The 13193-nt window shown below is 46.1% G+C and overlaps 1 protein-coding gene across 4 annotated transcripts in view; it reads right to left on the bottom strand.

Moving 5' to 3' along the window:
• The window catches only part of LOC144115965 (uncharacterized), a 44164-nt gene extending 31222 nt beyond the window's left edge, over positions 1-12942 (bottom strand). The window contains exons 1-2 of one of the 4 annotated variants that reach the window (XM_077650608.1): positions 12233-12942; positions 3530-3790 (exon numbers count right to left, since the gene is read on the bottom strand). In XM_077650608.1, coding sequence (XP_077506734.1) covers positions 3530-3768 — 239 coding nt within the window. In that variant the 5' untranslated portion in view covers positions 3769-3790; positions 12233-12942. Of the gene's footprint in view, positions 1-3529; positions 3791-4262; positions 4561-5804; positions 5913-8097; positions 8427-12232 lie in introns of those variants that run through there. The other 3 variants (XM_077650610.1, XM_077650607.1, XM_077650609.1) reach the window with 3 other exon arrangements.
• Between the last annotated feature and the right edge of the window lie 251 nt (positions 12943-13193).

A 13193-nucleotide genomic window follows, 5' to 3' on the forward strand; every position in this document is an offset into this window, starting at 1 on the left:
GAGATTGATCACCAAAATGAATGCTGCGGCCTAGCTATTGCTGCAGTGCCGCATGTCAGCCACAACTCTGTCAGCGCTAATGCATTCAGGCCACATCTCCCTCTCACCCCCGCCACATGTATCAAAGCACGAATGAGGCGTCTGCATATCCAGGGAGCCATTTATGTGCCCTTCCTTTCCTCAAAGCCATCGTGTCTAGAACATTGTCAACACCAACGCCAATGAACACAGTGAACGGCGACATCTTTCGCTTTGTATATCCTGGATTAGCTGAGCTAATCCCCATTAATTCTTTATTATTATTTTCGGCCAGATACGAAACTGCAGGAGGCGCTGTCTACGAGAAAAAGGCTTACTCAACCTCTCCCAGCAAACTGCAATGGCGGGCAACGCGCCATTTTTGAGATGCAGGCGTACGAAAGTTGACGATTTACGCAAAAAACAGCACTTTTTCGAGCCACCGTGGTTGAATAAAATACTTTTTACTAATTTCCCGATTGAATTTTGCCTTGATCTTTTCGGAAGTTGTAGCTGAATGCCCAAAGATAATTTTACAGTCAAAAACTCAAAACTGAAAAATTATTCTCACACCTCTCCTCGTCTGCCCCCTCCCAAGCTCAACTGGTTGAAAACAAACTTCCAGGCTCTAAGCACATGCACAGTTCATGCTGGTCAAGTGCTAACGATAGGTGGCAGCAGCTGTCAAGCATGCACATGCTGCTGACACCTGATGGAAGTGCATCGTGCCTGCATCGACCAATCATGCGTTTATTTTCAAGCAGTTTCCAGGGTAACAGACGAATTTTTGTCCGCTCCCCAGTGGGTGCAGTGTCTTTTGTAAAAGGCAGATTACCCAACACTATCAGCTTCGCGAGTACAGAAGTTGAAGGCCACTACCACTAAAACCTCTGGTTCAATGACGGCATCATCAGGGTACAACAGAATAGGCCTACAAACTTGACTTAAAAAGCTTAAACCAGGCTTCAAAATCTGCAGGGTGGAAACAAGTAACATTTAATAGTAAGCAAAGGAATAACAGCTCGCAATGGAAAGGTAATGGAAGTAGTGATTGGGCACATATGGCTAACAGGGGCTACATAGTTACCACAGATGCAAACTGAAAGTGAAATCAGCAGGAGAATATGAGCGGGCTGGAGTGCATTTGGCAAATGCTCTTAAGTTTATGAACAGCAGGTTACCAATACCTCTTAAAGAGAAAGCGTATGACTGATTTATCTCTCCAGGACTCAGCTAAGAGGTTTAAACTTTGAAGTTAACGAAAAACCTTGAGGAGACTGAGGTCAGCAAACAAACAGAACGAGTAATATTATGAGACAGCAAACAGAAGGAGCAACATTATGAGACAAAGAGCTGTGTGGATTAGCGAATAAGAGCAATTTTACGACATTCTACCATAAACTGAGAGCAAGAAATAAGCTCTCGCCAAGTTCAAAGAGTGCACCACTTTCGCTTTCGTTTTGCCAGTGCAGCGGGCACGTGCTGGTGGATGCCCGTCATCATTTAGCTAAAGTGCCACCCTAGTGCAGCACAAATCGGTGGCTGGCTTGGAGTGTTGGATGCGGAAGTGCAGCTGTAGGTGCAGCCTCATGGCTGCGCCCAAGTGTAGGTCGGAGAAGCAGAGAAGATATCGCGCGATCTTAACGAAATTACGACTACTTTCCTGAAAGGAGGAGGTGAGTAACTGTTAGTGGCATCAGAATTGTAATCCTGAACTGTCAAGACGAGCGCCATGGGCAGCATTTTAATATTCGTAAAACATTATATATATACACCGGGTATTTCAGTGAACACTTTAAAAAATTCTTTAAAATAAGCTTGTTGGGGTGAAAATATGGCTTTTGCGGCATAGTATTACCAGTGTTGGCGGACACCAGAGAACCGGTGGATCATCTTAAAGGGACCCAGAAAGGGGGTCTCAATAAAGGTACGATATGTCTGGGATGTTAAAAGATGGCAATTCATAATTATCCCCCAGCAAGAATTATTTTAATGCGTTTTGTGGAAGCTGAGTTATATTAGGACAAAATTTGAACTTCCGCGTCTTCGCGCCTTTCCCTCTCCTCTCACACGCTAAAACGGCGGCGCTCCTCCGCCGGCCCCACTCACTCGGCCCCTCCCCTACCTCCGCCGGCTGCGGTGCGCGCGGAGTGGCCTCAGCCGCGGTAGCGCATGACGTCTGAAAGAATTTGGCGCTGTGAACCAATGATAACCCCCGGCTGCTGACATCATTTGCAAAACGTGACGTCGTCTGCCAGGTTTTCGCGCGAAAGCCCGGCACCGCGCGTCGCGGCAGGAAAGCGGGAATTTTTAAAAATTTATTGTAAATTTCCCGCTCGCTTTTGAGGTCTCGTACGCGGCATGGACGCTCGGTGGCCTGTACACTACACAGTGCAAGCATTTTAAAGCCAAGCTCAAACCCTACTTTTTGTGGCCCTTTAAGTAGTAAGCTGGTTAACTAATTTTAATAATTTTTTTTACGAGTTGAGTTAGACGCCTAGTTGCAATTTTATATTTGTAGCCGGTTGTTAGTAATAGACATATCAGTTTTTAGAATTTCGAAAACTTGATTACCCTAGCTGCTGTGGCTCGACAAAATATGGCTGCGCCGTGCGAACATACATGTGCTTTAGAAAGTATGCAGGCAAAGGAACCCCTCCAGTGCACGTAACTAGTGAAAACGCCAAATTTTTGTCGCGCCACAGCGCCAAGGGTAATCTCGTTTTCGAAATTCTAAAAACTCATATGGCTATTACTGACAACCGGCTACGAATCTCTAACTGCAGCTAGGTGCCTAACTGTACTATTTAGAAAGTTAATTATTAAAAATTAGTCAACCACCTTACTACTTAAGACGATTCACCGGTTTTATGGTGTCCGCCAACACTGGTAATACTTTTCCGCAAAAGCCATATTTTTACCGCAAAAAGCCTGCTTTTGAAAATTTTTTAATGTGTTCGCTGAAACACACGTGGTATTATATATGCAACAACATTTTAAATCTTTTTTTTTTCAGTGAAATGGCAATTTCGTACGGCTGGTTCATGGCAACACTTCAGAGTAATTTGCTGCTTGAAAATTCCCCTGGTTCGGGATTTTGGAGGCAGTAGATGTCGGCGGCACGCAGCTGGCTGCAATTTGGTGGCGACTCATAGGCTCACAGACTACCAGGCCTGCTCTTGACCTTTTAATTTGGAATCAACCAGTGCGAGCTGCACTCCCTGAACTGATGCTGCACGCTGGCAGCACTGCCAAAGAACTTCATGGAACTAACTAGTGCAGTTAGTGCTGCCAAATCAAAGCGACCTGTAGAAGTGCGCGTGGTAAGGTCTCATGTGAACCCAAGAGCTAGTATTATTCCCCAATTATTTGAACATTCACACACAAGAACTGCTGTAGCTCATCGCATTACATATCCTTCAAAGAAGCCACAGCTGCAAAGATTGGAGGCTTATAGAGTAGGTCAGCTACTGCAGAATGCAGTAGTCTGCAAGAAACACCCTAGACTCACTTGACCGTCCAATTCGTATAGTCATCCTTCAAGCCTTCACTCTTGAAGCGCACGGGCAGCTTCAAGTTCCGCCCACGGCTGGAACGCAGTCTCGGTACCAATGACCTCCGTGGCGCTCTGGATGCCTTCGCTTTCTTGGCTGTTGGCTCAGAAGGGGGCATACTGGTCTCATCAGCGAGTGACTCAGCAGAAGACGTGCCAGGAACCCGGGGCAGGGAGTCAGGCGATGCCTCCATCATGTCACACACTGTTGCACAGGCTCTGCAGAAAAAGGCAATGTACCACCAGGATGAGCCATCTCATGGGTGAGCTGGCTAAGCAGCCTGAAATATTCTTCCAAGTCCACTCCTAATAAATATGGTATGATAAGTTATGGTATGGATGCAGGATTGGTTTATAGGGGTTTAACATCCCAAAGCAACTTAGGCTATGAGGGACACCACAGTGAAGGGCTTTGGAAATTTTTACCACCAGGGGTCCTATAATATGCACTGACATTGTGCAGTATGCAGACCTCTAGAATTTCACCTCCATCAAAATTCGACCGCCACGGCTGGGATCGAATTTTTGTCTTTCGGGTCAGCAGCCGAGAATCATAACGACTGAACCACCGTGGCAACAGCAGGCAGGATCAAACACTTCAAAGTTGCAAAGTGGCTATGAAGGACTCAGTAGTGGAGGGCTCCAGATTAATTTAGGCTGCCTGTGGTTCCCAATAAAGATGGTCACTCACCTTGCCGTCAAGCAAACAGAGTGCCATCACACAGTGCCTTGGCAATGACTGTTCCCCTGCAGCCAACACGAAGAACTGCTCACTCCTTGACTAAACTGACCCAATGTGAACTCTGATGGAGCAAAATCTTAAGCAGGTTTATCTCTTCACAATTGGGGAAATTCCAGACACCTGAAATGTGCATTCCAACTTTGAAACTAATGTTTACAGCCATCACAAAGAAAAAAACCAGGATGAAAAGACTTTTTTGAAAGGACATGCCAGGACTGTGCTGACACGTCCACATTTTTCGAATTAGAAAATTGAGTAAATACAGAAAGAAAAAAACAGCCTATGTCGTAATGAGATGTAGAAATAGGAACAACATTGGTAAAAACTATAGCATTGATTTAAGTGCAATAAATGCCCATTGCACTGCCATCATCCAAAGCAAGCTCCATCCCTCACACCTCCAAAATGAGAGGTGAATGCTCATACCACAAAACCACCACTGCAGTGGAAAGGTCAATGATTCAGACCTTGGTTTCACCAGTGCTGTGTGGTTTTCTCCCCACTAGTAATGAAAGTAGCAGCACGTGACTCATTCTAAATGGACAGGAATCTGCAAGATATTGGCTGTAATATAGTTGTCAGCAACCACCAGTATTTAGTGCTTACAAAATTTGACTTGAGAGTCACTACAACTGCATTCAACATATTGAGCCTCTAGTTATCAACACTTAACATCATGTAGCAACATAAAATCTCAACATCGGAATCCCTACGAGATAACGGTAGAGACCGCTAAGGGTTTCATCGCTTACTGTCAGCATGTTTTGTATAAGAAGTTCTGGCAAGGCTGCTGCTTGGGATAGTTAAACACAGGATAACTGGTAGTATGTAGATAAATATAAAGGGACAAGTAAACAGATGGACAGCATGTTGATAACATTCCTTAAAATAAAGTGTCTGATGGCTGTGGACATTCTGCACCCTCACAATTTGCACTTGTACTGATGACACATCACCAGCATGGGAATGTGCTATGTTGGTGATGTGTAATAAGAATATGAACAGGTGCAGTACCTAACTTTTTTAACAGCTTATGTTCTGGGCCCCATGCCTGCATCAATGTACTCATTCAAGCAGAAGTGATACAAAAACTTAAAAGACAGAACAGCAGCCTGAAAGTATTCTTGAAGCACACTAGTCAGAGCAGTGCAATAAAGACGACAGCAATTTCGAGAACAGACTTTCAGAAATCATGGTACAGGTCAAAAACACACACAAAGGCAGTGACTGTGCCATACCTAGAGGGCACAGTCAACATGACAGCAGTGTGCCAGACTCCTGCTCAAAGTGCACCCACAATGCCGAATGCTGTGTCAGGTCACTGGCCCATTTATTATCCAATCTGCACGTATTAAAGTCCAAAAGTATGTTCGTAACTAGTGCTTCCAAAATGTTTTCAGTGCGTTTTCGAAACCTCCTACTTCATTTTCGGCAATGCCTTTCTATTTGTTTCAACAATAAACACTGAACCCACTGAAATAAATCGCTTACTGCATGAGCTAGCGCTTCATTGCTGCCTGCGTTGCTTGGAACCGCACAGGAATAATTTCTCACAGATGTTAGGAAGGGATGAACACATGTTGCTCGTCCCTTCCCAACCTGCGAGAAAAAACAAAAGTTCCTATGCAGCGCACAAACATTCAGCGTTCCAATGACAAACAATGAAGCTAGTATAACTATCACGACATATGCAAGCGTACGTACGCTTTCGACGGTACACTGTAATGAACGAATTGGGCGCATCAGCGCTTACTTCCTTGGACGACTTCCAGCACCTACTGTTCCCATGGAGAAGCTCAGTCTGGCGATCGCGCAATCTTGAAGTTTCCTTCACGAGGCTTCGTTGCCGAGTGCCGCAACTAAATTTTTACCTATACAGGCCTGGTCTATCGATCTCCGCATTGTGTCCGTATTGTGTGGAGCCGGAAACAATAGAGCACTTTCTTCTTTTTTGCCGTCGCTACTCATCGATTAGGAGGCGACTATTAGAAGTTCCAATACAGAATCTCAGTTTGCGCCTGTCTTCTGTGGTTGTTCTGTCTCTTGGCGCTTCTATGCTTGGCCATACCAATGGGAATGTTTGCTCTGCCGTTCAAAATTATCTACTAGAATCAAAACGTCTACCTTCATGAGCTTTCATCCTGCCCATCCCATTATCAGCTTCTGTATTTCGGTTTTTACAACCTCTTATAGTAATCCCTACCCCTTCTTTGCCTAAATTTTAGTTTGTACGAACCCCCTAACCTCCTGCAACCACCTCAGCTACGAAAACTGTGCGATCCAAATTTTGGTAGGTCATCCCATGCTTGCCACATGCAACTGGTCATTTAAATAGTCCCCGCCTGGTTATGGCCAATCCCCCTTGTGGGTATGTGCCATTGTGTGAGGTCAACAACAACAACAACTTTCTTTTTTTTTTCTGCAAGCACACAATGAGCTAATCTACAAAAGGCAGAACTGCATCTCACAGCGTGCACGTGAGCGTTTCACGACGTTAACGCAGCGCGTTTCTTCAGCGTCTCGGCTACTGGAGTCACCGGATTCAAAATTTCGGCGTTTGGAAGGTATTAAATACAAATAGCGTCGAAATTTCGCCTCCGGCGATGATAGCCGAGACGCTGATGCGACGCCGAAGGAACGCTGCCTTGTGGTTCTGCCTTTAAGATTACGCACCGACTGAAATCGCAGCGTCTGACTCCGTTTCAATTAAAACAATTTTCGTTCTCGCTATAAAACACATGCACTGTCAGTAAAAATCTGAAGTTCAACGCCACTTTGCTCAATCAGCTAATACCCGTGTTACCGTGTTACACGGGCGTTTTCAACGACAGTTCAGTTAACCGCCAGTTGAGGATTTCAACTGCCGTTGAACTCAACTGGAATCGCCAGCTGTTACACGAGCACTTCGCGTTCAGTTCAGTTAGCACTCTAAACCACATGTCCTCGCGTCTAGAGCGAAGTTTAAATAAGAAAAAAAGCAGTGTGTGCATTTTTTCTTGTTGTAAATGATCGTAGTGTATATATTCTTTACTATAGTGACAACTATTTTTGTGTACTTTTTGCTTTGCGGCAGAAATTTGCGAGTTCGAAGCACACTGAGCCAGGACAATCCAGTAATTATACCCCTGTTACACGGGCGTTTTCAACGGCAGTTCAGTTGATTCACAGTTGAACTAAACGGCCGTTAGCGGTGTTACACGGCAGTGCTAACTGCCGTTGAAATCTCAACGGCAGTTGAGTTCGACTGAGATCAGGGGTCCCAGTTGAACGGCCAACTGACAAGATGGCGACCTACAGACCGAAAAACTTGCACACTGCTTTTTTTCTTATTTAAACTTCGCTCTAGATGCGAGGACATGTGGTTTAGAGTGCTAACTGAACTGAACGCGAAGTGCTCGTGTAACAGCTGGCGATTCCAGTTGAGTTCAACGGCAGTTGAAATCCTCAACTGGCGGTTAACTGAACTGTCGTTGAAAACGCCCGTGTAACACGGGTAAAAGAGCGACGCTCCTGTGCACGGGTACAGCCACCGCTGTGCTGTTCTTCGTACCAAAATGAAACGTCGGAGCCAAGCACTAGCCTCACCGTTGCGTGCTGTTTAGCGTTGTTACGGGAATTTTAACGTAAACGCGCACAGACTTCGCGCGCTTCGGGCTTGTTCAACCCATGGTCAAGCATCGGCCCACAAGCGTGAATGACAATCGTTACCACTCGCTTCGAGACAGACAAGCTTTACCTTCTGTAGTAAAGGACTAGCAGAAGGCTACAGCAGAAGCTTACTTACAGTACAGTGCACTAGAAGTTCACTTCCTGCGTGGGCACGAGAACCAACCAAGTCCGAACCCGAACGCCGAACGCTCATGCACGCAAATACGCAAATTTAGTGGCATGCAGGGTTACCATATCGCCCTAACTACAAGCAGCCAAATTCGGCTCCGTAGTTATGGTGAACTAGAATATTCTACACTGTATCGTAGTAGCCACATTAGCCCAGCCAAAGGCGAAAATTTTAAGTAGCCCCAGTAGAGCTAAAAGTTCTTGGTTTTTGTGAGGTGATTCCTTAGGCATTTCAAATTAATTTTCCGCAACCTTCTTCACCTTGCGACGTCACGAAGATGCGGTGGCGCTGATGTTAGCAGCGACTTTCGCATGCATAGAGTTTTCGCGTGGTAGCGGCGGCATTGGCGGCGGCTGCATCATGCCTGCGCACTGCAGAAGCAGCAATATGTATTGACCCGCTGCGTCACCGTTGGATCCGCGTAGTAGCATAAAAGGAAATTTAAATTAGCCTCGATAGGTTTCTCGCAGATAAATACCGCATTAGGAGACTGGTAAGCATCAGCATAGTGCGCTTATAACTGCGCAAGGAAAAAAAAATCTTCACATCCGCTGAAGTAGTTTTGATCTGGCTGCACCGGCTGACGACTACAGTCGGGAAGCGGCGTCGTGGCATACCCTTGTAGTCTGTCCCGAAGTCGCTAATCTCTATTTTTCCTCGTGACGAGCAGCGAAATGCCTTTTAGCGGCCTGAAGAACCCGCGTCATCCCCTGTGGAGTACGCGTTGTGGCGTCCGCAGCGCCGTGCGTATCAACTGCGTAGAGGATGCTCTGTTTAGATAAGAAAAAAATTCTAATCGCCCTGTGAATTTGCATTGCGCCTTCAGCGCCCTGCATCACATTTGCTTAGGTGCAATAGAATGGGCTCTTGTCCTTGCCTTTTCTCAAAGGGCAGTGCCGATACGTGCTTTATATTGGTTTTTATCGTGACGGTCCTTTTATGGCGAGCTTGCACATAATTATTGACAGCTGTCATTAATTGTGGCTTCTTAACCACCAGATTTAGAGCGTCAACTGTAGCTTTGAAAAGAGCAGAGCCCATCAAATCGGCAGCTACACCAAGGAATTTCACTTCACACTTTTCGAACAAAAACTGTTACAGCGTCTGATTCCCGTGATGCGTTTGTGATCTGCACGTCGAGATTACTGTTATGCAGATTACGCACGCTCATTATCTTGGTCATCTAAAGTGTGCAAAAATGGACCTGTTTTGCTGAGGGAACTCTATGCAAATAGTCGTGATAAGGCTTTCACTGTGGCTGGAGCTGCTGTCTTGATCTTAAGTCAGACCTGAACGTCTTTGCACATGAAAAGTTGCAACAGGTGTTCCTTATCATGTAATTGCCAAGCGTTGTCCCCACTTGCTACTACCCTTCTAGGGTTACTTGGGCTGAAATGACACAGTGAATGATGTGATATGCATCATGAAACTCTAGCTGCCTGCTTTCTGGACTGAAGGAAACAGATTTTCTTGGAGTTGTGTTGAAATTTTGAGAATTCTGTTGTTAGTCACACACAAACAATTTGTTTCCTGGTGTTTTGTTCAGTGAAATACTGTCTTGATGCCATGCACAAAGTTGCTGTGAAAGGGTCTGGCAGGCAGTTGGCATATTAAATAGTTTGGGGAATTATACCCATACTGCAGTTAAAATGTAATTTATTGTAGACTAATTTATATCAGAATCAGTTACTGCCAACTAGTGGCGTATATATTACTATGCAAATTTAATTCCTTTCTTTTTTTCCAAGGAGAGCTACATGTGCAGTAGAAAATGTACTCCAAAAAGAAAGGATTCTAATTTTAGGAAAACTGTTTTGTGGACGATAAGTTATAATGCATTCAATATTCTCAAAGGTAGGACCCTCGAGCATCAGTACAACAAATGTAGCATATCCCATCATTCTTAGCGATGCAGGAAACCTTAACCTCAGATTCACTGCAGAGGTCGTGTTGCGGCAATTGGACCTTTGCAATTGTCCTCATACAATGTCCTTGCAGGCTGACCTTGAGCCTAAGCAATGCAAATAAATTCTCTGGGGCCTCGTCCGGGTTTTACAATGGGTGCGGAAAGCATTGCCAGATTTTTCTTGCGGAGAAAGTTTCTAACTTGCTGTGATAACTGCGTTGGTGTGCTATCATGATTGAGAATCCAGGTGGCTGCAATCTCTGGATGGATGCAAACAACTCCTTCGCAATAAGCGATAGCGCACCTGTTTGTAACATATAGCAGCTCCAATATATCTGCTATTGACCTGGTGCTGTTCGACTCTTAGCCCAATACAGACTTCATTTTAGCCTAATTTTGCTGGCATTTTTAACATTTCCGGAGTGTCCTCAGTATTGTTCACCCGACACCTCTTCTCATCCTTTTCTGAACACATTATGCTACCTGCACTATGCCACCTGCACCAGGGACCCCGGAACAGGGCGGGCAATGGGGCGGTCACCCACCCAACATTTTAAGGCGAAAGCCTTTAACCACGGCAATGGGAGTGGCGTCATACCGTCCGTCCGTTACGCTCTTCAACTCGATAAGAAAAAAAATCTGTGCACGATTGGATTTGAACAACCATCCTTCCGTTCCGCAGCTGAGCGTGCTAATGACTAAGCTACTTCCTCCCAACGTATATGTAGTTCTTGTCTAGGATGCTGGAGAGTGTTTGCAGAAAAGCCGTTGAATCAGACGGATGCCTCCCAAAGGCCCTCCAGTGTCTCCAGCATTTAAGGTTCACATGCAATTGTGTACTTAATTAACATCTTAACCACACATCAGTGACACAAGCAGCAACACCGAACTGAAGGCTTTCGCCTCACCGCGATTTAGGTCAACAAAGTGCCCCCTTGAATTTTTTCCAGAGGGGGCGGTGCTGCCCCCCCCCCCTTCCCCCCAGTCTCCAATTGCTTGCACTTCGGTCGGATTTCTGACAATTGAAACACTTCAGCTCTAGGACTCTTTTAATGCAAAACACAGTGGAGCTGAGCTCTTGGCTTCGTAGCCAGTTGTAAAGCATTTCGTATATCAGTAACCTAAACCACTCGTGTCCCAGCAGAAGCCTACTGTCTAACCCATGTACATGATCATGATTAGCAGAATTTAAACAAACTATGCACAAACATTTTTAATGCAATTGATCACTCCTTGTACATAAAGCTTCCCATTTCAATTCGTTTTATATTGCCGTGAATCTTTGCACCATTTGTTCGTTTGCATTCAAAACCGCTGGCACGCGGCTTTATCATTTCGTTTTTTAATGCGATATGCGGTCAGACTTATCTCCATTGATCATGGGAAGCCCAAGAAAAACAAAAACGGCCCTGACCGCATCGCCCATGGCACAACACCGTAAACTAAAACTAAAGTAAATAATGAGCCACAAGCAGATTGTGAACTTTCCCGCCTCCTTGCACAGACTGTGTGGCACCCCGATTGTTCGTTCATCCCGCAATAGCTTCTATAAACCATAAAATTATTCACCAATAGCCTGCAGCACAAAAACAGAACAGTTAAGCGCTCCGACATAGTGTATATTACCCCATATCCTTTTTTACTATCGCTCCCCCTTTCTTTCCCTCTCCCTGTCCTTTTATTCCCGCTAGTCGCAGCTCAGGTGCTTCAGGTTTCGATAGCAGGTGCCGCGGCTAGCAACATCTTTTCTTTCCGTTGTTACTTTATTGATAAATAGCCACTAACAACAACAACATAAGCGAAACGCGCGCATAGAAATGCGTCGATATTGTTCTGACTCGGACGTTTAATGCACCCTCTGCTTGGCGAGAGCATGTCAGCTTTGCCTCTGAGAAAAAAAGTAATGGCGCTTTAAGCACAGCTCTGGTCCAGTCTAAATAAAATGTGCGCACATTCTGCGCCTGTCTGGATATTGATTCGCCGTGCTTATGTAGTCTTCTCGCCTTCGTAGGCAAGGAGACAACATAAGCACGGCGAGTCAATTATCTTAGCAAGAGCGACAGCAGATTCTGTAGACTAATTTGATAAAAGAAGCGAATCAAGCCATGGCTTATACACATGCATGCGAACAAGACAGCAGGAGTAGCTGTGACAATACTGGGCAAAAAGACTCACAGTTCTGCTGCCCTTTAAAACGAGCACTGCTCGCAACTCGAGATTGGAGAACGGGATTGTGGGTGGATTGGGTGCGTATAAAGGCAGACGGTAGGAGGGATTGTGGTTCCTGAGTGATAATCTAGGACATGTGGGAGAGATGGGTCGAATGACACACTTAGCGCCGCACACCCCAGCTGGTACAGGACACTAAAAATGTGCGGCGGGACATGCAATGGCAGGTAAGTCCATACGACATCCGCAAGAGCAGAGGGGCCTCCAGGCCCAAATCTGTTGGTATCTGCTACAGTTAGCTGGTGACCTCATCTTCTGCAGCGACACCAGCCCTCATAGACATTATAGAGTCGCTGCGGCATTCAGGAAGCACGATCCACTGTAGAGTCGTCGCCACCAACTTCGCCCAGGTAGCAGCAGAGCACGGAGACACCGTATAAGCCCAGTGTGATGCAGCAGCTTCAACATCTCTAGAGGCGGGCATGTGCGCGACGAGGCGCATGTAGAGGTGGCCACAATTCCCTGAGGTCGGACAGCATGGTAAATAGCATAGACTCGGAGGCGCGTGGACGCCGCACTCTGGAAACGTAGCGCGAGCAGTGGAAGATCGCCGGGGAATGACTTCACATCGATGGTGCGAAGAAGTGTGCACGCTCGACGGTCGCTGCACGACAGAAAGGTCAAATGGAGACAGAGGGTCAGTTGGGTTCCACCGCGCAGCAGTGGCGCGAAGGGGTGAACGCGCGACATCCATCGTGCAGCGAGGGAACTGTACGAAGGACAAAGGAACCACGTGTAGCGGTTTAACCTTGCTATAGCAGTGACGCGGATAGGGCTGCAGGCACACGAAGGTTCTCACGAAGTGCACACCAAGCGACGATGAGAGGTCCACAGGGTACTCGCGCATAGCGGTGGTGCGAAGAGCAGGGCAAGCGCACAAAGGCACAAGCAACGGCCGCCGTGCAGC

This window comes from Amblyomma americanum, chromosome 1 (genome assembly GCF_052857255.1).
Source record: "Amblyomma americanum isolate KBUSLIRL-KWMA chromosome 1, ASM5285725v1, whole genome shotgun sequence".
NCBI classification, from domain to species: Eukaryota; Metazoa; Arthropoda; class Arachnida; order Ixodida; family Ixodidae; genus Amblyomma; species Amblyomma americanum.